Genomic DNA, 21,523 nt, shown 5'->3' on the forward strand with positions numbered 1-21,523 from the left:
AGAGGTTGAGCAATTAGCCTTGTCACACAGCCGCTGAGGAGCAGAGCTGGGATGAGGCCTCAGTGTTCCCTCCATTGTGTGTTCCGCACACTCCTTGTTAGTGCAGTGCCCACCCCAGGACCCACTGGGGGGGGGGGGTAGACAGGACAAGGAGGGCAGAGGGGACAGAGCTGGACGTGGAGTTCGTGCTCGGGAGGGGCCTGGGCTCAGGTGTGAGAGTGGATGGGTGGGGGAGTTTGGGAGGGGTCTGAGCAGGGACCAGCTGCAGTCCTGTCCATGTGCCCTCTCCCCCAGGAGAGGCAGGAAGGCCCAGTGCCACACAGCGCCCAAGCCAGCACTGGCCACAGACAACCCACAGGGGAGGGCACCAAGCCATGGGCTACTCACCTTCTGTAGGCAGAGGCGGCAGGAGGTGGCCAAGGGAGAGAAAAGGCGAAGATGCAGACGGTTAGCAGTCCCAGCTCTTCCAGCCCCACTCCAAGCAGTGGCCTGTGGAGGATGCCACCTCTCCCCCCACCTGAGGTCTCAGCCCTGCCCAGGCTGCCCGGGAAGGTGTGGCATGGCCGGCTGCAGTGCCGTTCCTGGGCTACCTAAACCCTCACCCACTGCCTGCCTGCATGCTGGGTGAAGATGTCAGTTTGGGGGAACTTGGAGCGGTGACAGGCTGTACCCGTGGGGCTCTCGGCCGGGGATCCACTCACCACGGTGGAGTCCACCTTGGGGCCGCCGTCGTCTGCCACCACCGTCAAGGTGTAGAAGTCGCTTTTCTCCCGGTCCACCAGGCCCTTGACGGTGATCACACCCTGCAGGGAGGGGGTCAGATGGGCAGTGACATCGTATCCCAAGCAGTCCTGTGCCCTGGCCAAACTAGACTCCTTGCCAACCCGGGACATCCTGTCCACTTTCCCACCTTCACATTACTCCCTCTGCTGGCATAACTTCTCCGTGAAGCTCTGTCCGCTGAAATCCTACTTCTCTCTCAATCCCACTCGGATATTACCTCTTCCATGCAGGCTTCCCGCTTCCCCAGCCAGGTACGATCGCTCTCTTTATTTGGGCCCCGAAGGCGCTCCATTACATCTCTATTGTAGATCTTTTCATCTCTTCCCTTGTGATGCTCTGACCTGCATCCTTGATTATTCCCACTTCTACTCCTAGCCTGAGAGCTCTCTGAAGGCTGCAAAGGGTCTTGTTCATCTCTGTGTCCCCAGCATGCCCCAGAACAAGGTGTGGCACATTGTAGCAATTATTACTGTGCTTATTTTCAAAGAAGAGATTCTGAGAGAAAACACACTAACGCAAAGATGGAGGAGTAAGATCCAGGCAGTAGATAAGACATCGCTGCACCAGACACCTAACGAAGACTACTAGCTACTGCAGTGAGGCATGAAATTTATATCTGAGCCACGGTACAAAGGGAAACACCATGACTCGCACAGCTTTCGTTATCTAGTAACAAGAAGACAGCAGGTTGCCTGCGTATAAACTTTACCTTATCCCTGCATATTAAAGGGATGTATTACGGGGATGTTTATGACAAAGAAGAGTGCTGGGCATAGAGAAGGAGCTCAATGAATGCTGGTTAGCTTTACAGGAATTGAGCTTCCTGCCCTCAGAGAGAACCCTTGCTGTGCCATCCCTCACCGTGATGGAATCTATCTTGAAGAGGGCTTTGGCCTGGGCGCTGGTGTAGGCATCAAAGCGGTAGGTGATCTGGTTGATGTTGTCAATGGAGTAGGCCTGGACCCGCACGATCTCGGTGCCCAGTGCCAGGTTCTCCAAGATGGCAACCTCGTAGGAGGCGTTGGCGAATTGCACGGCTTCGTCCAGCTCGTTGAGCAGAGTGATGTAGACAGTGCAGAAGCCCTGGTTGAAGGGCGGTGCCTGGTCGGTGGCGGACACGTTCATCAGGTAGCTGGTCTTGGTCTCGTAGTCCAGGTAATCCACGGTGATGATAAGCCCCGTGCTCTCATCAATCTCGAACTTGCCCTCCGCGCCGGACAGGATGCGGTACTTCACCAGGCCACCATCCCCTACAGGAGGGCACAAGAGGCTATGCAGTCCCGGGTGGGGGTGGGCTGCCTTGTGGCTTTACAAGCTACCCCAGCACACCCACTGCTGTCCCAGAGGGACAGGGCGAGAGGCCTTGGCTCCCCTACCCGGCGTGCACCACCCCCCGCCTCTGGGTCCGACTGTCCCAAGAGAAACTGTCAAGGACGGGGTCAAGGTTAAGGACGGCAAGGCCCAGCACACACTGGTGACGCCCTCTGGGGCCTGGCCTTGAGATGAGAGATATGCCAGAGCGGGTTGGTTCTGCTCCTGGAGCCGTAAAATTCAAGCTCAAGTACCTCCCTTGGGTATCTGCACAAGGAGAGGGTGGGGAAATTAGGGATCCCTTGTAGTGGAGGCTTTGATTTAGAAAGCGTTCAACCGGGGCAGCATCCTCAGAAGTGGCTAAGCCTTCATCTGGTCCCTACAGCCAAAGGGTTCCAGTGCCAGGGTCACCTTTCTCTGTTCTCCCCACTCCCTCCACCCCCAATTCCTGCGCCTTGGAATACACGCTTCAACCAGGAGCTACAGTTGGGATTCCTTAGCTGAAGTCCACATACTTCAAAGAGAATGATTATAAAATCACTCAGGAAATCCCAGACTTCCTTGAAATTATTTGCAGAACTCTGGGCATGCATTCTTGCTGGGAAGGGACCCATAGCTTTCACTAGTTTCTCAGACAGATTCCTGACCCAGAAAATGTCTTGAACCATTAGCCTCCAGCCATGTACGTGATCTGAACTGTATAAAGGTGCCATTTATTAAGGGAGCACAGTCGCTCGGGAGTTTTCAGGCCTATTTCTCCCTCTACTCCATCCCGTGCTCCAGGTGAGCTGGGGGTGCTGACAGGGGCTGGGGTGGGAGCCACCAGAGCAGCTGACATGAAAGAAGGGCAGGAGCTGGGAAATGAGAAGCACAGGAAGGAGGTTTTCTCTGGCTGTATCCCTGGCCTGCGGCACAGGCCCAGATAGCCAGGCCCTGTGAAGAGGCCCACAGTGACCCGGTCATCTTTCTCCTTCATTTTGTGCTGCTAACGGTAGCCACCTCTAGGGCTCGGGGCCTTCGGCGAGGTCCGGGCTGCCTTCAGGGATGGCCACAGCCCTGTAGAACAGGACGCTGCCTCTTGTGAAATGTGTGTGTGCCAGGCCCTGGGCTGCGCTGGCTGGAGGAGCAGGCCTCAGCCAGCTTTTGGACAAGTCCTTTATCCCCCCCAGCCCTGCCTAGCCCTTAGCCAAAGGTTAGCCAGGAGCTGCCAGATTCTGGGACGACAAATCCGGACTTCCCAAGCTTGTGACCTCCCCTCTCTCTGCCCAGAAATCAGAGCAACTCCCCATGACTCCCATCCTCCTGGGACTGGGAATCTGGTGGGGATGCCACCAAGACTGTCCCATGAGCCCCTCCCCACCTGGGAGCCACTCAGTGGGGGAGCCGAGGCATCCTGAGGATGACAGGCCCCGCGGGAGAGGGAGGCATGAGCTGGGGCGGGTCACTCTGGGGAATGCACTCCCCGGCTTCCTCCTGCCAGCCTCACCAGTGTCTCGGTCCGTGGCTCGGACGACGATGACCGACGTGCCGATGCCCGCCGTCTCGCGAAGCTCCAGGCGGCTGTACTGCTGCTGCGTGAACACTGGGGCCTCGTCGTTGACATCCTCCACGTACACTATCACCTGCACGAGCCGGGCCAGGGATGAAAGGTCGGGGGGGTGGGGGTGGGGTTGGGCAAGACCAGGGCTGCACCCACCCGAGCCTGCGTGTCTGGTCACTGCTCTCCTGGGCCAGCTGTGAGCTCCCTACGGAGGGCCTAGGGCTGTCCGGTTGGTCACCATGTTCCCCCACCCTGCACAGTACCTGGCGCATGGCAGGTGCTTAAATGTCATGTTAGAGAACAAACTTTGTCTTGCTCTTGGCTCTGCTGCAAATCCTGTGGGAACCTGTGGCTAACTAGTGAAACTTGGGCCGTCCAGTTTCTCAGCTATGAAACGGGTAACATCAATTTAACAGTTCACGCCCTGTCCTACTCCTAGGATGGTTATGAAGACAAAATGAGCCAGGGTCTTGCAAAAGCGCCTGAAAAGTTTAAAGGGACCCCATTCAACTATCAAGATACATCTGGGAGAACAGAAATGAAAACGTTAAGTACGGCGGTAGCAGAGGACGTTGGTGCTCAGACTACTCTAGATTCTCCTGTGCTTTCTCTGGTGCTCTCACTGCCAGCGGCCAGAACTGTGGTTCTTTGTTGGGGACTAACCCCAGCCCCCGCTGCTGCCGGAGCCAGAGACACCCAGAGAGCCGGAGGTGCCTGGGAATTACGTCCCACACTGGCTAAGGCAGCCCTTAGCCACTGACTGACGGGGCAGCTGAGATGACTCTCTCCAGGGCTCCCTGTGGGACTGAGTCACAGTTTCCTGTGTTCCACTTTGCCGGCTGCCTCTCCTTCCTGGGTCCCAAGCCCCTTCCGGCTTTTCCTGGGAACACTTCCTATACTTCCCACTCATCACTTTCACACCAATCCTTGTCTCAGGATTTGCTTCTGCAGACCCTGCCCAAGACAGTGGCTATGTCTGAATTGTGGAATTATGCATAATTTTCATCACTGCTTATTTACATTTTCTAATTTCTCTTTAATGAACATGTATGTCTTACACAACAACAAAAAACAGTTCAAAAGATGTTTATGGAGAGAGATGTTATAGCTAGAGATCAGCACCCCACTCTTCTTTCTGTGCACCTCCATCCGCGCCCCCCCCCCCCAACACAGGAGCATGGGAGGGTCTGGTCCAGGTATGAGCAGGACCAGGGCTATGTCTAGAAGGATCAGTGTGGTGGGGAGGGGAGTTATAGGCAGAGACCAGAGAGTGGTGGCACTCAAGGAGGCCCAGGGCTCCTGCCTCTTTTCCCAGATGAGGGAACAGAGGCCCAAAGATGGGGGGACTTGCCCGAGGCCTCATGGTCACCGAGAGCTGGAAAGAGAGTGGGGCTTCTCCTGCTTCCGGGTCTAGCAACCTTACCACTCTTCACTATATCCTGGGGATGAGCTGGCCCCGAAACAGGAGAGATACCCTACTTCCAGTCTAGAAGAGCCAGGGCCAGCAGGACCTGGTCAGCAGAGCGGGTGGGGAGTCAATGGGGTAGGGGCAATGGCATGTGGTGTGAATTTCACAGGTGTGGTCACCAGCACTGATGGTGGCGCGAGGCCTCGTCTGAGAGCACACATATTTGGTTTCTGATCTGATCACTCCTCTCAGATCAGCCCCAGCTTCTCTTCCAGGGTTAGCTGGGAATTAGCTGGACAGAAGGGAAGGGGCTTCTGTTGGTATAAGTAGAAATGGTGCCCTGACCAGTGGAGAACTGTGAGGTGAGTGGGGTGGCAGAGCCAGTGGGGAGGAGAAGTTTATGGGGGTTAAGGTTTCTCTACTTCCCTGCTCTTGGGGCCCGTGTAGCCCTGCTATGTCATCGAATTTTCATGTCCAGACACCCAGAACCCACTATGCAAACTAGCGTGCCTACTTCAGAGCACAGCTGCTCACAAGCCAGAACCTTCTAAGTCTGGCTTCACCAAGAACTTGGCTGGGGAGATCCTGGGTGGGGCGGGTGGGTGTTGGGGGGATTTGCATGGATGAACTTCAGGAACTCTCCTGCCGTAAACAGAAGCTGCCCATCCATCTTTTGAAACTGTGAACCTTCCCCTTCCCAAGTCTGCTTGTCCAAATGGCCTTGACTCCAAGGGTGGCGGGGAAAACACAGAGCTAGTCTGACAGCGCAATAAACAGAGGGAGGTGGCATGGAGCCTGGGCGTGGCCCTCCATGAGACTGGCTGCATGCCACCGTCCTCTAACCGGTCTCAGCCTTGTTTTTAGCAGCAGAGACAGGAGGTAAAATGCTGTGTGGTTTGCAAACCTGAGAGACACAGATGTACAGGAAACAGCCAGGTCTGCCAAGTTCTTGCTGAGCAGCAAGGCTCAGCGACTGAGCTGCCGGGCTCCCTGGGTTCCCAGCCCCACTCTCCGTCCAACGCTGTGCCACGCAAAGGGGACGAGGCAGGAGATGTGTGTGCGTGTGCCCCTGCGCGGTGTGCGCGTGAGGCCCCGGTCTCTACGAGGACCGTTTCACTTCACACTCCCTGGCCCCTCATCTGTGCTGTCCTGGTCTCTGAAGCAGGAACAGGAGAATATGGATTGTCCCTACAAGCCAGGTCTGCTGCTGCTGGGAAAATGAGTCCAGGGAGTCCCTATACTGTCTTCAGGAAGGTCCCCAGCTTTCCCAGGGCTCAGGGGTGTGGGAGCTGGCTACCGTAAGGGCCATCAAGTCCTGGCCCTAGGGCCAGCGACCAAATTCCCACCTTAAAAATGACTCTTTGGGGATAAGGCAGCAGTGGCCTCTGTGCTCTGGGACCTTCCGTGAGGCAGCATAGTACTGTGGTTAAGAGAACAGCCCTGAGCTGACTGCCTGGGTGTGAAGGCTGGCTCTGTCTACCCTTACTGCCATGGGACTCTAAACACATTGGCGAAGCCCTCCTTGCCTCAGTCTCCTCATCTATAAAATGGGTATAATAACAGTGCCTACCTCATGGGGTTTTTATGAGGCTTAAATGAGTTCAATAAGTAATTCACGTGCTGATTTAATATCTCGCAGTCATGCAGGTGAGCGTGGCTGTGTGGAGCTGCCCTGGTGCACATTCGGGTAACTGTCTCACCCTCAGTCACCAGGGCCCTGGAATCAAGCAGTCCCAAGGTATAAATACCCGAGGGATCTGACCCCCTCAGCCATCTCCATCTGGGAAGACCTCACTTAGAGGGGCAGCCTAAAAGGACCCAGGTTTCCCTTCCCGTCTCCTCCTGGGGCAGAGCTGCGGGGGCAACATCAGAAGACGGGCCAACGCTGAGTCACCCGCTCCCCAGCACCTCCTTCGTGATGGTGACCCGAGGCAGGCTTCTGTTCACTGTTTCCAGCCTGAGGGAAACAGTGGGGCAGAGATGGGGCGATAAGAGGAGCTGATTCAGCCCCACTCAGCTCTGGGTGAAAGTCCCTGCTCGCTCCCCACCCCGTCTTTTCCCATCTTCCTCCTACTCTTCACCTCTAGGGTCTGACTCACTTTCCATCTGGTTAAGGGGAAGGGGCTGTGAGCTGCTGAGTGTGCAGTGGGGGCAGGATGGGGGTGACTTGAAGGCATCTCATTCATCTCAGTCACCCCCTTGTTACAGGGCAGGAGAGTACATCAACCAGCCCAGCCGGCGGAATATCTGGGCGCGTACTTTTGACCATTCGGGAAGATTAAGGTCGATTTGATTTTAGCTCCATAGTGGAGAGGCCCGAGGTGAGTGAGGGTGGGCAGAAACGAATATATCTGATGGGGCAGTTGGGAGCGCTGACTGGAATATCTGGGGGACACTTCCAATGGAAAGAACACCGAACTTGGACCCAAAGACCTGGGCTCAAGTCCTGGTTCTATCACGAGTGACTTTTCTGTGCCTCAGTCTCCTCATTTGGAAAATGAAGTTGGCAACAGCTACAGCGCCAAGATCACGTACGTGAGATTTCCTTGGCCCACCCTAAGGAGCCGTGTGGATGCAGAGGGTTAGCAGAGTAAGGACACCTCATCCCTTAGGATGGACACCAGTATCACTGATCCCTTTCTACATCTGAAGAAACTGAGGCTTAGAGCAAAAGGACACGTCCAGGATCCCAGGCTCCCCCACCGTACCTGAGCTCCAGGTGCCATTTGGCACCTAAACTAGGGGTGGCCCTGCCCCCACCGGGTTCCACCTGGTGGCCAACTCTGGCTCACCTGAGGCCTTGGCCCAGCCCTGAGGTCGGCGCTGAACAGGGTGCAGGGCTTCACCGAGAGCTGTCCCCGTGTGCAACCCCACCACCCACCCGCCCAGCCCGAGCACTCCCGCCTCACCCTGACGGAGCTCCGCATGGGGCCCAGGTCATGGTTGTAGGCCTCCACTATAAGAACGTGGGACGAGTTCCGCTCCCGGTCTAGGGGCCGGGGCCCTCGCATGAGAAGCCCACTGCTGACGTGGATCCAGAAGTTGTTGCCATGGTTACCTGCGTGGAGGGATAGATGATAAGCATGGGCTCTGCCCCGGAGTAGGATGCCTGTGGGATCGTGGTGGTGGTGGGAGGGAAGCTGGGGAGCCCAGACCCACAGAATGCAGACCCTGCCCCGAGGTCTTAGGAGCTTGGCTGAAGCCTGAAGTGGCAAAGAAGCCTCTGCCTGATGCTGCCCTGGCCTAGCAGGATTTGAGGGACGGGGCAGAAGCTCACTCTGTGACCCCCATGGAAGGCGTGCATGTCCCCTGAGACTCCCATACCCAGCGGTGTCAGTACATTCAATATTTCAGAGGACTCTGAGGCATTACAAAGAAAGGAACCCAAATCCAATTCTCTGTTGGGGGTTTAGTGGGGAAGCTCCCATTTCCTCATCTTGTGGACGCTGCTATTCCTTTGGGATCCACCCACCTCCACTCTCTGTCCGTGTGCTTTGCATAGGGGTGATTTCACCCGACGGCAGAAGTGAGCAGATCAGCACATTTTAGTCTCTGGCCATAGGGATTGGTTCAGGCATGGTCCCATGATTCCAGTTGGTCTAGTGAGACTCATTCTGGGGAGCTCACTGGGGGGCTGTCCTAGTGTCCCAGGCCATAGTGATTGGTTCAGGGATGGGCATAGGATACATGTTGGGCCAATGAGGCTCAGTCTCTTGGGAGCTCACTGCCAGGGGCTGCCTTGTTCCCCAAGGCCCCCACTGTCAGGGTGATATCCCACCATGGGACATGAGGAACTTGGGGAGCATAGCAATCGAATGCATCCTCACTTAGAATACAACAAACTTGGCGCAGATGACTGGAGAACATCCCTGGTTCCTCCCTCTGACCTGCCCGCCCTGTGTGTATAGCGCTTGGGGCCTCTCTGGCTGCACCTCCCAAAGCCTTGGCAGCCTAGAGAAGCTCTGCTACCCGCCAGGCAGGAGGGCCTGCCCCCCTCCCCGCCATCCTAGGTCAGCCCACTCACCGTGAAGGATGCGGTACCATACACGCCCAAACTCGCCCTCGTCCGCATCCGTGGCTGTTAGCTGAGGGAGAATGAGACACGTGGTTACTCCTTGAATTCTACTCACAGGCAGAGAAGGTGTTTCTGGAGTCCCTCCCCTTCCCTCACACCACTCCCAGCCCGTCCTGCCTAAACCCATGGTTTCCCACGAGGCTGGGGGTGTGGGAGAGGAGAGAGACACATCTTTCTCATCCCCCACTAGGAAACCTGTCTGTTGATGGCCCCATGCTGCCCTGTCCATGGCGAGGCACCTGCCAGCTCTGTTCCCTGACCCTCCTCTAGGTTCTCAGGGAGCACGGAGGAGAAGGTGGGTGACAGCACTGCAGCTCTCTGGATCCAGGCTTGACTAGCTCAGCCCACCACAGTTCCCTCCTTCAGCCTTTTGAGATTCCAGGAGCCTCACCTGGGGTAGGTGGATTGCATGACTGCTCCTTGCCCACACTTCCTTGGTCTGAAGCTGTCCTAGTCACACTGGCTCCCAGCCAGGCGCTGTATACTATAGCAGCCACACTGGGGAGACCCAGAAATCCCACCTCCCAAAGGTTCCATGTCCGTTCACACCAGGATCATTCCAGTGTATTCCAGCCCACCCAGCTTGCTCGGCTGTACCTCAGGCTTATGGACTATCTCCAGGGGGACTTGGGGGTACGCTGTTCTCACTCTGAGAATGCCCGGCGCTTAGCCCTTTTGACAAGGAGTCTGGCCTTGAGGCTGTTGGCAGTCACAGCTGGCCCTGAGGTGTGTCCCGTCAAACTGCGAGCTGAACACCTCCTCTACCTGCCACATACCGGAAAGGAGCAGAGAACTCCCCTGCAAAGTGATACAGAGAGAGGCCCGAGCCTGCCTGGCTGGGCAGGCTCCCAAGGGGCCACAGTACGTGTGACTTGCTTTGTAATGCCTGGGACCCTCCCACTTCTTCTGGATCTGCCCTCTTGTCTCTGCCAATCACTTCAACCCTGTGCTGTGCGTCTAAGGATTTTGAAAAGTGTGTTGATGGTGGGCAGAAGGGGAAGTCTGTTGGTGTGAAAGGAACAGAGGGTCTGGGTCAGGGAGACCCAAGCGTGAATCCTGACTTTGTCACTTACTGGCTATGTGGCCATAGACACGTAACCCCACTGAGCCTCAGTAGGTACAATGATAACCAACCTTGCGGGGTTGATTAGAAATAATCTCTGCAAAGCATCTGGTCTGATGCCTGGTGCAGAGATAGATGTTGAAGGCTGGACATTGTGAGATAGGCCACCTTTTCCTGGGAGGCCCTCTTGATTTATACTGGAGGTGGTATGGCTGGGTTGCCCCTTGCTGTGGAGTTCTTCTTCTCTCCCATGAGAAGTCTTAAGAGCTAATAGGTGGAGGGATGTAGTGGGGCACTTCAACAGTCCGGATCTGGAAGGGCTCAGGACAGGGGAGAGGGCCAAGCTGTCCAGTGGATGTCCTTGGGTGTCTTCCATCCGTGCTGGGACTTCCCCTGGCAGCCTGCACCACCCTGGGAGTGTTGCCTCCTACCATCTAAGAAGAATGAAGGCCATAGATGAGGTGTGCAGTCAGCTTGGGAAGAGAAGGTGAAGGAAAATGAGATTCACTGAAGGGCGAGGTGTAAGATGCAGCAATCCCAGTGGGAGCTCTGGGCAGTGGGAACATCCTTAGGCTGATGCAGCTCACAGCACCAGATGCCTGGTGCCCACGCCTGCCCACGCTTTTCAGGGAAAGCACCAAATCCTACCACTAACTTGCTGGGTGACCCTGGCCAGGCCACACCTCTTTATATCTCAGTTTCATTATCCGAGAGACAGGGGGATGGATGAGATGACCCCTCAGTCGTCTAATGGACTTGGCAATACTATCCATTTGGGGCTATGCAGAGGATACTTCTTCTGTTGTCAAGGGCTAAGGGCAGGAGGGAAGAGCTAAATGCCAAAAACTGAGGCTCCAAACAAGCAGGTGGAGCCCAGGCTCAGGCCTTGGGCAGAGCCACAACTCCCCACCTCCGTGTTATATCTCTGGGAGCTTGGGGGTCCTTGATGGGAAAGCTGCTTAAGACTTAGGCTCCTAAGCAGGCAGCTGGTTGCCAGGGAAGTGCTGGCCTCCAGGAAGAAAGGAGGCTGGGGGAGGGGGAGGGGAGGGGGAGGGGTGTGTGTGTGTGTGTGTGTGTGCATGTGTGTGTGCGCACGCGCGCGCGTGTGTGTGCGTGCGCGCGTGCGGCCACCACCTGGAGGGTCTCCAAGGGCCCACCCAAGCTACAAGCAGCACAGCCCTGGCTGTCTCTCAGTCCTGTGCTTTCTGCCCTGTTATCTCTCTGACCTTTGAAAATGCCTCTCTCCCTCACTTCTGCAGCCAGACGCCCTCAAAGGGAGGTGCTTTGCTGGGAAGCTGAGGGGAGGGGGGCCTGGGGATTATCAGGGCCCATCTCTCTGCCTGTTCCCCTCCCGCTGTGTGGCTTGTAGCCCCTCTCCCTGGTAACCTGAAGGCTGGCAGGCACTGAATAGCAAGCCGCTGGCTGCCCCTGACCATACTATTCAAACATCCAACGGGAAGGTGAGAGCTGTGGGTGCAGAGGCAGGGAAACCCTCCCCCTGCATCTCCCCAGTGCCTCCGCCCCTCCAGAGGGCTCCAAGGAGACAGGCTGGAGTGAGGCCGTGGGAAGGCTCGGGAGCTCCCAACTCCTCTGCAACGCTCCCCTCTCCCAGCCCAGTTGCCATCCCTACCCTCCTGGCTGTCCCCTCCCTCAAGGCAGGGCCCAGGCTCTCCCAGACAAAGCCAGGTCTAACTGGAGAGTGAGGGGCGAAGGCCACTCTGCCTGGCTGGCTGAGGGGCACAGGGCAAGGCAGAGCCTAGGGCAGGTTGGGTCACAGTGGTGCCCGGTGCTCCTGGGGCCTCCCTTGGACAGCTGAGAAGAACTCTTCGCCCGGCTGGGGACTGCTGAGGGCTGGCTCAGAGGTCAGTGCTGGGGGACTGCAGGAAAGTGGGGCTGCACCCTTCCTGGGGTACTTTAGGGAGAATGTGAGGGCGTGCTCAGACCTGGGGAATCCCTCCACTCTTCTGGAGAGCGGAAAGGCCCAGTAGGAGCAGTGGTTAGTCCGAGGCTATATAGAAAGTCGTGCTGACATCAGTCCCCTCTGCTCACAGCATGCCCTGCTCTATGGAGCTCTGAATGAAGAAAGAAGGTTCTAGACTAAGCTTGCAGAGATATGTCCAGAGCAAGGCCTGCCGGCATGCCTTGGACTCCAACAGGCAGGGGGAGGCTTCAGCTGCTCTCAAAATCATTCCAAGCCTTGGTCTGATGGAGGTCTCCTTTCCCCAGAACGACGGGTCCCTGCTGGCTGCTCAGAGAGGGTATCAAGGGGGCCTGCAGCTGGCTTTGCTGTGCGTCCCGGGGGGATGGCTTGATGTTTTCAAGCACTTTGGAACCTCTTGCTTTGAAGGAAAATACTCGAATGCTAATTATAGCCTCACTTATCTTTTTTTAAAGCGCTGCCCCAAGGACTGAAGCCTGGACCTGCTTTGCTGGCCTGATAGGGTCTTCAGATCCATGGGAAGGCCTTGAAATAACATTAGGACTAGTAGGATTGAGACTTTTCCCACTTCCGAATGCCCTTTTCTTACTCCCAGCCAAGCACTGCCCTGGGTAGGACAGACGGACGGGCAGTTTTCTCCTCATGGGACATGGTGGTGGGCATACCCCATCCTCCTTCCCTGCTCAGATTCAAGGAAGGGCCAACCCACGTATGGCCCGGCCAGAGCACTCTCTAGGCCTGATGCCCGAGAGGCAGAGGCCCTGGGCAGCTAGCTGGGCATGAGAGTTTCCATCTGGGAGCTGGGAGGGGTCATGTCCTGTCTGGAAATGCTGGAAGGAGTGTGGTGGGAACTGGGTGGGGGGTGGGGGTGCACTGGATGCCCTCAGTCGCTGCCGGGCACAGGGGAGGCTGCAGGCGGGAGGAGGCTGTGTACAGGCAGCCGGGAGTTAGGTCCTGTGGCTGCTGGTGAGTGCCTGGGCAGCGTGGGGCTGGGCCGCCCCTCTCCACTCCCCTCTGCCTGCTGATTTGGACTCTGCAGCCCACATGCAGAGCCTCGGCAGGGCACGACCTAAAGCCCTTCCTTCTGTCTAGTGTTGGCGCTAGACCTTGACTGAGTTAGCATAAGCTGCAAGTTGGGAAAAGGAGGGAAATCTGTTACCCATCAGGCTCATGAAAGTCTCCAAGGTCAAAGAGAAATAGATGATTATTTCTTATTAGACCCCCTTTTGGATTTCCTGTCCTGTGTTTGTAGAAATCACAGATCACAAACACTGGCCTGGAAGCTAGATGTAGCCTCCTTATGCATTTTGTTTGGCCTGTTGTAGTATTTTAAATATTTGAAAATTCATTTCGATTTTTTAAAAAATCAAGTTTGTTTGTCCTTTGCAGTGTCTTCCCCCCCCCCCCCCCCCTTAGCCAGATTTGAATTAGTTGCCAATATTTAAACATCAGGAACGTTTGCCTAAAAAGTCCAGATTTCTGGTTTCTCTCGGGAACCTGGAAGGGGACCACAGGGGCTTGCCTTCCGGCATTCCATCAGCCTGGCCGAGGCCCCTCGGCCTCTGCTCTCCAGGTAGGCCTGCCCACTTGTCCCGCTGGTCACACGTTATCTACCATCTGCGCTCTGTAAGCATTTTAATTTGCAGCCAGAAGCTCAACTTGACTTTCCAGCTATAAGGACCACCTGCCGTCCTCCCTCTAGTGGGATGATCCTAAGTGATAACAGGTGACTATGTCAGGGTTTCGAGCCCCATCTTGTCAACTCAGTTGCTCTCTGTGGGTTCTTCCCCACCTGTTCTCAGAGCTGCTCAGGGAGTCCTGGGAGAGAGTTGGGAGCCAACGGGGTGGCAAGGCCACTGGGCCAGGAGTCAGGAAACCTGGTCCTGGTCTTGCTTGCCCACTGGCTCACAGTGTGACCTTGGCAGTCCCTTATTTGGGCCTCAGTTTCCTCACTTGTCAAGGGAGCAGGTTGGTCTTCCTCAGGAAGCACCAATAGAAATTCCCCCAGGGCCAGGCAGGTGACACAGGTGTGCAGGGGGCCTGAGGGCAGGGAGTGCGATGGGCTGGGGGCCAGCACCCTGTCTAAACGGGGCAGCTACGGCTCAGCCGCGGCCACTGGGTGCCTGGCCCCATGTTGCCAGTGTTGAAATTCTGAAATTTCAAGAGAAGCCAGACGTTCAGATATTTATGTGAAATATCTTGGTTTCCTTTTGTTTTTTAAAAATATTCACAATTAATTTAAATTTATAAAAACACTGCAAGAACCCAACAAAACACACTGGTGCGTCCCCAGTTTGCAGTCTTGGCATTAGATAACTGCTAGGGTCCTTGCCTGCTGCAACCTCCTATGATTGATGAATCGTTCCTGGTCACAGAGCACCTTAGTGATGGAGTTGGTCTTAGATCCCAAGTTTTCAGTCTAAGACTATTGTAATTCATGAAAATTGACTTTAAAATGCCGGAAGGCACTACCCTCGTGCCTCCTCCATGAGTTCACGTCCAGCTCCATCACTTTCCCAGTGTGTGACCTTAGACCTGTTACCTCTCCCAGCCTCATTGCTCTAACTTGTAAAATGACCGTAATGCTATCTGCAGCTAGGTTAGCTGTGTCTAGAGTCCATCGAAGTTCCCCTCCCTCTCCAGTCCCAAGTCCACCTGATTTGTTCCTGTCCCATTCTTGTTGCAGGAGCCATGAGCACAGAGGGCCCCAGCCCCCTCGCCTTCCTCACAGCTCCTGCCACTCCGGGGAGGCTCTCAGTGGCAGTTGACCCCATCCCCGTGCTCATTGCCCTGGCCTGCATCTTCCTCCTGCTGGCCACCTGTCTGCTGTTCATGACCCTCTGCAAGCCCGCTGCGCTGGAGCCGAGGCGCCGCTGGGCCTGCGAGTGCATGCCGCACCACCCGGGGAGCCCCAGTGAGCCCCAGCTCCGGCTCTGGAAGCGCCTGGGCTCGCTGCGCCGCTCCCTGCACAGCTTCCGCCGTGGCTGGCCTGCCCCAAGGCGCCCCCTGCCGGGCAGAGAGGACCACGACGACTGTGACTGCACAGAATCTACAAAGATGTGACAAGAGTGTCCCCCTACTCCAGGGTCCATCTGCAGGCCCTCCTGCCTCAGACGGAAACCGGCACCACAGGCTGCAAGAGGACAGTGGCCCAAACAACATGGGCCACGCGCTCACCCCCACGGGTTCCCTGTGTGCCCAGGCCTGTGGCCTTTCCCAGAGACGGCCCCTGCAAGAACACCTTCCTTCCTGCAGACACTCTAGCTGCTGCCTGCTGGAAGACTCCTGGACCAAGCTGAGCGCCTGCAGCCATGGGGACCCTTGGCCCAAGGCTCTGAACGGTACAAACCTGGGGCCCCCAGGGCCCCTCTCTGACCACCAGGCACCAACCGTCTCCAGGAAGCGGCGCCCCTGCTTCCCAGCAGAAGCCCTGCCCGCCCTCCAGGTGCCAAAACCCAGCTCAGATTCCAGTGCGAGTTGCTGAATGGCCAAAGGTTCCCTCCAGCCAAGTGAAATACTCAGCCCCTGCTGGGGATAAGGGAGTGTCCTGCCCTCTGTGCCAACTCAGTGCCCAAGGCAAAGGGGAACCCAGGGAGTCTTCTCCTCGGACTTCCTGGGCCTGCCAGCATTTGCCTGTGATACACGGGAGCAGCCAGCACCCTTGGGTGGATCAGATGCTGTGTCCCTGCTGGGAGGAGGGGCAAGCAGGAGGAGCTCAACACCACCCAGCCAATCACAATCTCGGCTGTCATCTTGGCGTGCCCCCCCGCACCCGGCCCCCATGCGCCTCTGCTAAGATGGATGAGGAACGCGCTGAGAATGAGTTAAGAAGCTCCTTGCACAGGCCAGGACTGGTCCTGTGTCAGAGTGGGAGGAGGCACTGCCAGCAGCTGGAGGTGTTGCTATCTGGGCTCTGAGGACACAACATAGCGGCTCCATGCGTCACCCAGGGAAGGAGGCGGCCTTCCTTCGAGGGGAAGGGCCCAGCTCTCTCCAGGACGGCTGTGGGCCCTCCGGCTCGGACCACATAACGTGTGCTATCTGTATTTTTGGCCACTGCTTCACTGACTGGCTACTGTCAAAGTAATCCCACACCAAGGTGGGCTTCTCAGAATCCCAAACCTTCAGCCTCTCGTCACGATGCTGGGGTTAAACACTTTGGTTGGGTGCCAAATTTGGCGGGTGGGCAGAGGGGTCTGAACTGCCCAGCTTCTGCCCCAGAGAGTCATCTGGCCAGGGCCGCCGGGCCCACCGCGGACTGCTCCACCGCGCCGTGCTACGCCCCATAGCACAGCCAGCCGAGTCTCCTCACGGGGTGAGCTCCGATTTTGTCATCCCCGGCTCCAAAACCTTCGCTGGCTCCCTACTGCCAGGTCAAGCCAGAGCTCCTTCGTCCGGTGTTTGGTGCCCACTGGGAGCTGGCTGTCAATGATCCTTCTAGCCTCTGCTTGACCCAAGACTCCAGGTAAACTGAAATACCTGTCCTCCCCTGGCTGCGGCTCACCTGGCGCGCCCTCTGGGAAGCCCTCTTTGCTCTACACCTGAAACCACCTCCTACCTGAAACCAAGGGAGGGCAGGGACACTTGCTCTCGGCAGTGTGGGTCATCCCTGTGTCTCCGCCTTCCCACAAGCCTGGGAGCTCCCAGAGAGCGAGACCGCATCCAACCCCTCACTCTGCCTCACCAGCTCTGGGCTCAGAAGTATGGGGCCTCTGTTGACTGAGTGAAGGGTGGCCCCGTCTAGTCCCGGGGGGCATCCCCTTCTCCCTTCTGATGCTTCTACGGAGAAGCTCTCTGTCCAAGCAGGCCCTCTTGGACAGGCCCAGTGTACCTTCCTTTTGGGTCAGCCTGACATCACATCAAAGAGCGAGCCCGCCTTGGCCAGAAACTTACTTCCAGGGGGGCCTTGGAGAAATCACCAGTGCCTGAATTTCTCCCTGAGAAACGGGAAGAATCAGGCCTGCCTTATATTACTCACAGAGCTCTAGGATTTCAGTCTGAGTAGTTTGTATAAATAGAAACCAATTCTTGGGGTTTAGAAAGTGCGCAGGCCCCCTCCTGCAGTGCTGTGTCCCCCTCCCTTCCAGATTAGTGACGCCTCCCTGCTTTGCCTCCCGCCAGCTCTCCCTGAGGCATCCCAGGCTGAACTCTGCCTGCAGCCGGTCCCCCGACCCCCGCTCGCCAGCGTGCTCTGCCTAGCACGTGGTGTCACCGGGGTGGGCAGTAAGGCTACCCCCGGCCTGAAGGACGAAAAGCTGGGGAGGAGGAGGGGCTCTCAAAGGCTGCCAGACCCCCAGCTGTGTCCCCAGGTTGGTCCTGGGAGACGGGTGTTAGGTTTTGGGCTAGGGGAGAGGCGGGGCCCCACAGCTTGGTGCATGTGGGGTGTCTCTAAACCCCTAGGAGCTGAGGCTCAGAGGGACAGACCCCTTTTCTAGAACCAGCCCCCAGAGTCCAGCAACCCCCCGTGGCTTCCTGGACTCTCTCTCGGCACCTCTGGAAGTCAGCGCCCTGCCCCCGGCTCCCCTCCTGCCCCACGCCCGGCCCTGATGCAGGGAGGGGGCACACTCCCAGCTTCCTGCTCTCCTGCCCCTCCCAAGCCCCGGAGCCCGGCCCAGCGGGCAGGCCCAGATTCGCTCTTGGGCTCAGCCTCCAATGGGAAACCCTGCGCTCAGCTGGTGAAGAGGGTGATTCATGCCCGGCCTCCCTCCCCACGCAGCAACTGAGGCCTCCAGCGAGGGCTGGGGAGGGCACCCAGCCTCCTTTCCAGGTCCCCCCCTTCCTCCCTCGAGGCCCAAGGCTGTCGCTCCTGCTCCCCGGGCAAAGGAGCCCTTTCTTTCTGTGCCGGTTTATTTCCCAAGAGGGGAGCTTCAGCCAAAAGCCCAGTGAAAGCAGCTCTGTTCCGGGCCTCACTGGGCCCTGGCTTTCGCTCCTCACTCCTTTCTGGGAAAACGTGACACCTCTAGCTCCCCCTGCTCTGAAAGGCCTTTCTGGGTGCAGTGGGGGATGGGAGAGGACTGTGGGGGAGGGAGGGAGGAGAGGAGGGCCGAGGCCCTCCTTCTGTCTCGCGGGGAGCAAGGGCCCATCTTGGGCTACATAACCTCGGGGCCTACTCTCCCCAGGAGGGAGAAGGGAGCCTGGGCCCCCCCTTGGCCACAGCGCCGGCTACTTTTGGAGCAGCAGCTGGACCCTCTCCTATTTCCAGCCCGCTCTGCTGCGAGGCCACTGAGCGCGTGCGCTCTGAGCTGAGCGTGGCCCTGCCTGTGCCCCGGCCGCCACCTGCCTGCACGATGCTGTGGCCCTCAGGGATGTCCTCGGGGACGCTGGCTTCATAGCTGCTCTGCAGAAAGATGGGCCGGTTGTCATTCACATCCAGGACGGTGACAAACACGGTCGCCGTGCCTGTGCGCCGCTTGCCCACAGGGCCATTGTCTGTAGGAGGTGAAAGAGGATGGGTGTTAGCAGCTGCCTGAGAGGCACGTTCCCGGGCACCAGCCGCAGGTATGCCCTGTCCCCCCACCTGCTCTGGCCTTTGCAAGGGGGGGCTCTTTTTCTCTTTAGATTAGGAACAACACTGACCGTATCTAATATGTTCCAGACGCTATTCTAACTCATTCAATCCTCCCAGCAAGCCTGCCAAGCGGGCGCTCTTATCATCACCCCCATTTTACAAAGGAGGTAACTGAGGCATGAGGTGGGTTGAATGGTGGCCCCCAAAAGATACAGCCATGGCAAATCCCTGGGAACCTGTACGTGTAACCTTATTGGGAAGGAGGGTCTTTGAAGATGTAATTAAGTTAAGGATCTTGAGATGAGGTATCCGGTATCCTGGATTTTCTGGGTGGGCCATAAACCCCATGCCAAGGGTCCTTATGAGGGAAAGGCGGGTGGGATTTGACACAGAGAGGAGAAGGCCACGTGACGTTGGAGGCAGAGACTGGAGTTCTGCAGCCACGCACAAGGAACCCTTAGAGCCACCAGAAATGGGAGGAGGCAAGGAAGGATTCTCTCCTGGAGCCTCTGGAGGGAATGCAACCCTGTGGACAACTACTTTTGAACTTCTGGCCTCCAGAGCCATGAGGGAATAAATTTGTTCTTTAAGCCACCGAGGCTGTGGTACTTTGTTACAGCAGCCCTAAGAACCAGATACAGGTCCTGAGATGCCAAACCTGACTGCCGTCAGGGCCAGGAAGGTAAGACCCCCACACCTGGGCATGCCTGCCTCAAGGGGCAGCTGTCCTCTGCTCCGGTCCACACTGGACAGGCAGGAGGGGGCCCAGTGACACTAGATCTTCTGATTTCTCAGGAGAAATCAAACGTCTGAGCTTTTAAATAAAAGCTCCTGATTTTTAAACATTCACAGTGAATTGTCATTTCTTATGAAACATGAGTTGAGTCAAACCCACCTACAGGATGGATTGGATCCCTGCATTCAGGGATGGCGGCTCTGCTTGATTTCTAAGCCTAAGGTATCCAGGGGCTCTGCCCCTTCGGTTCCTTGCAGGACCCTCCCAGGGCTCAGCCCCAGGGGCAGCTGTTGGATCATCTTCCCTGGGAGAGGGAGCTTGTGCCCAGTTGCTGCGTGACCAGGCAAGGACGGTCACCCTAGGGAGGAATGCTGCTGCTGCACTTGAACCCAGATTAAGGCCGGGACTGCAGCAAGGATTTGTCACCACGTGAGCCAGAGGATGGAGCCAACACGCAGGGGGCAGAGCCAGCCAGTGCAGAGAGACTGAGGCCTGGTGGCATCACCTGAGCCCCAAAGCCAGTCATAGTTGAAGCTCCATCTCCCCGTGGACTGGTTTTGTGAGCCTACACGGTTGAAGTCAGTTTATTTTAAAATTTGCCGCCAAGAGTCCTAATTAATTGAAAGGCACTTGTAGAGGCCACTTCCTCCGAGAAGCCTGCTTTGATTACCCCCTCCCCATGTTTCCACCACCCTCTGTGCTTGCTACCCTTGGGCCACACCTTCTTCCCTTTCTGCTTTGTCCTCCTGGTTTTGCAGTGATTTGTCTACGTGCTGCTCTCCCGTATGGCTCCCACACAGCCCCTGCCACACCACCTTGGCAGGTAGCGCCACGTGCCGAGCCTCACGGCCCGCGAGTGCACAGTAGTATACTGAGGGTCTGGTTGCCCTTTCTCCAGTGGCATCAGGGCAGAGCCTTTGGCTCAAGGCCTGGCTCCTGGAAGGCCACCCCACGTGAACCCACTGGTGCCTACCGATGGCCTCCAGGACGAGCGTGTATGAGGCTGTGGTCTCCCGGTCCAGGTTCACCACCGTTCTCACGACGGCGTCGCGGTAGCCAACGCTGAACTTCCCATCCACGTTTCCACCTGTGGGCAAGAGAGAATGAAGCTCTGGTCAGGAAACAGAGCTCCCGGCCAGGGAAAGGGCAGTGGCACCCAGCTCTGCTTCTGAGCCAGGACACTCCAGGGGTGGTCCGGGGGTGAAAGGCTGTGCTTTCCACTCGGCTTTGCCAGGGAAGGGGGTCCTGGGGGAATCTGATGAGGGCGTGGCCTATGTGGGCTTAGGTGAACTGTCAAATGCCTGAAAATCATAAGGGTCTAACATTCATTGAGCACCTACTGTGTACCAGCCACTTCGTGGAACATTTCCTCTCATTTGCACGATCACTACTTTGCAGAGAAGGAAAACAGTCCTTTAGTGAGGTTACAGGGTACAGTCACCTATTCGGGGTGTAGGACTCCCAACTCAGCAGTCTGATTCCCGAGTCTGAGTCCTTCTCCACTCTGCCACCTGCCTGTCGGGTAGAAGTGTCTGAGCAGTTAACCTGGGCTGGGGCTTTTATATGTGGCCAAGGACTTTGGAGTCAGCCGAGCGTTCTTGGGCCCTCTGAGTGGGGACTCCTGGAGGCTCCACAGAGTAAAGAGTAGAAGCAGGTGGACAGGAGACATGCCTCAGACAGTCCTCCTGAGTTCTGGGACAGGTGGGAAGGGTGAGGGCCTCCTCCCTGAGGCAGACACAAGCCAGGAAAGGACTCCATCAGAACAGTGTGGAGACCCTTCCCCTGCCAGCTGGGAGGCAGTGTGGCATTCTGGGCAGCAGAGGGCGCCACTGCATCGGGCTTGGGCTAGCTTGGCTCAGGACACAGCACAGCGTTGGGCGGAATGTGCAGAATTAAAATCCGAGAAACCTAGGGCTGCGAGGGCTCTCAGGTCAGCAGAAACTGGCCACTTTGAGGCACTGGGAAGTCATTCTAGGGGCTGCCGCCAGGTGTTCCCTTGTCCTCACATGGTTTGCTCCCGTTCCCTGAGCCTCCAGTATCTGCTCCCCAGTGCCTGAAGCACCATCTACAAGGGACACAACCTGACTCCAAGGGGCAGGGAAGGAACTAGGACACAAGTAGCGCTGGTGGCCAAACCATGGCTCGTGCCATGTGGGGGTC

The 21,523-nt window shown here is 57.1% G+C and overlaps 2 protein-coding genes across 2 annotated transcripts in view; one reads left to right on the top strand and one right to left on the bottom strand.

Annotated features, from left to right (window-relative positions):
• The window catches only part of CDH23 (cadherin related 23), a 392,970-nt gene that overhangs the window by 78,693 nt on the left and 292,754 nt on the right, over positions 1 to 21,523 (bottom strand). Inside the window, 8 exon segments of the mRNA XM_060034829.1 lie at positions 388 to 390; positions 702 to 803; positions 1,645 to 2,033; positions 3,581 to 3,716; positions 7,952 to 8,100; positions 9,067 to 9,127; positions 18,400 to 18,548; positions 20,337 to 20,450. Coding sequence (XP_059890812.1) covers positions 388 to 390; positions 702 to 803; positions 1,645 to 2,033; positions 3,581 to 3,716; positions 7,952 to 8,100; positions 9,067 to 9,127; positions 18,400 to 18,548; positions 20,337 to 20,450 — 1,103 coding nt within the window.
• C16H10orf105 (chromosome 16 C10orf105 homolog) lies at positions 11,832 to 16,061 on the top strand. The gene is made up of 2 exons (XM_060033737.1): positions 11,832 to 12,042; positions 14,806 to 16,061. Exon 2 carries the CDS (start codon positions 14,811 to 14,813, stop codon positions 15,180 to 15,182), a length of 372 nt encoding a protein of 123 aa, XP_059889720.1. The 5' UTR covers positions 11,832 to 12,042; positions 14,806 to 14,810; the 3' UTR covers positions 15,183 to 16,061.

The sequence above is a fragment of the Delphinus delphis genome, chromosome 16 (genome assembly GCF_949987515.2).
Source record: "Delphinus delphis chromosome 16, mDelDel1.2, whole genome shotgun sequence".
Classification (NCBI taxonomy): Eukaryota; Metazoa; Chordata; class Mammalia; order Artiodactyla; family Delphinidae; genus Delphinus; species Delphinus delphis.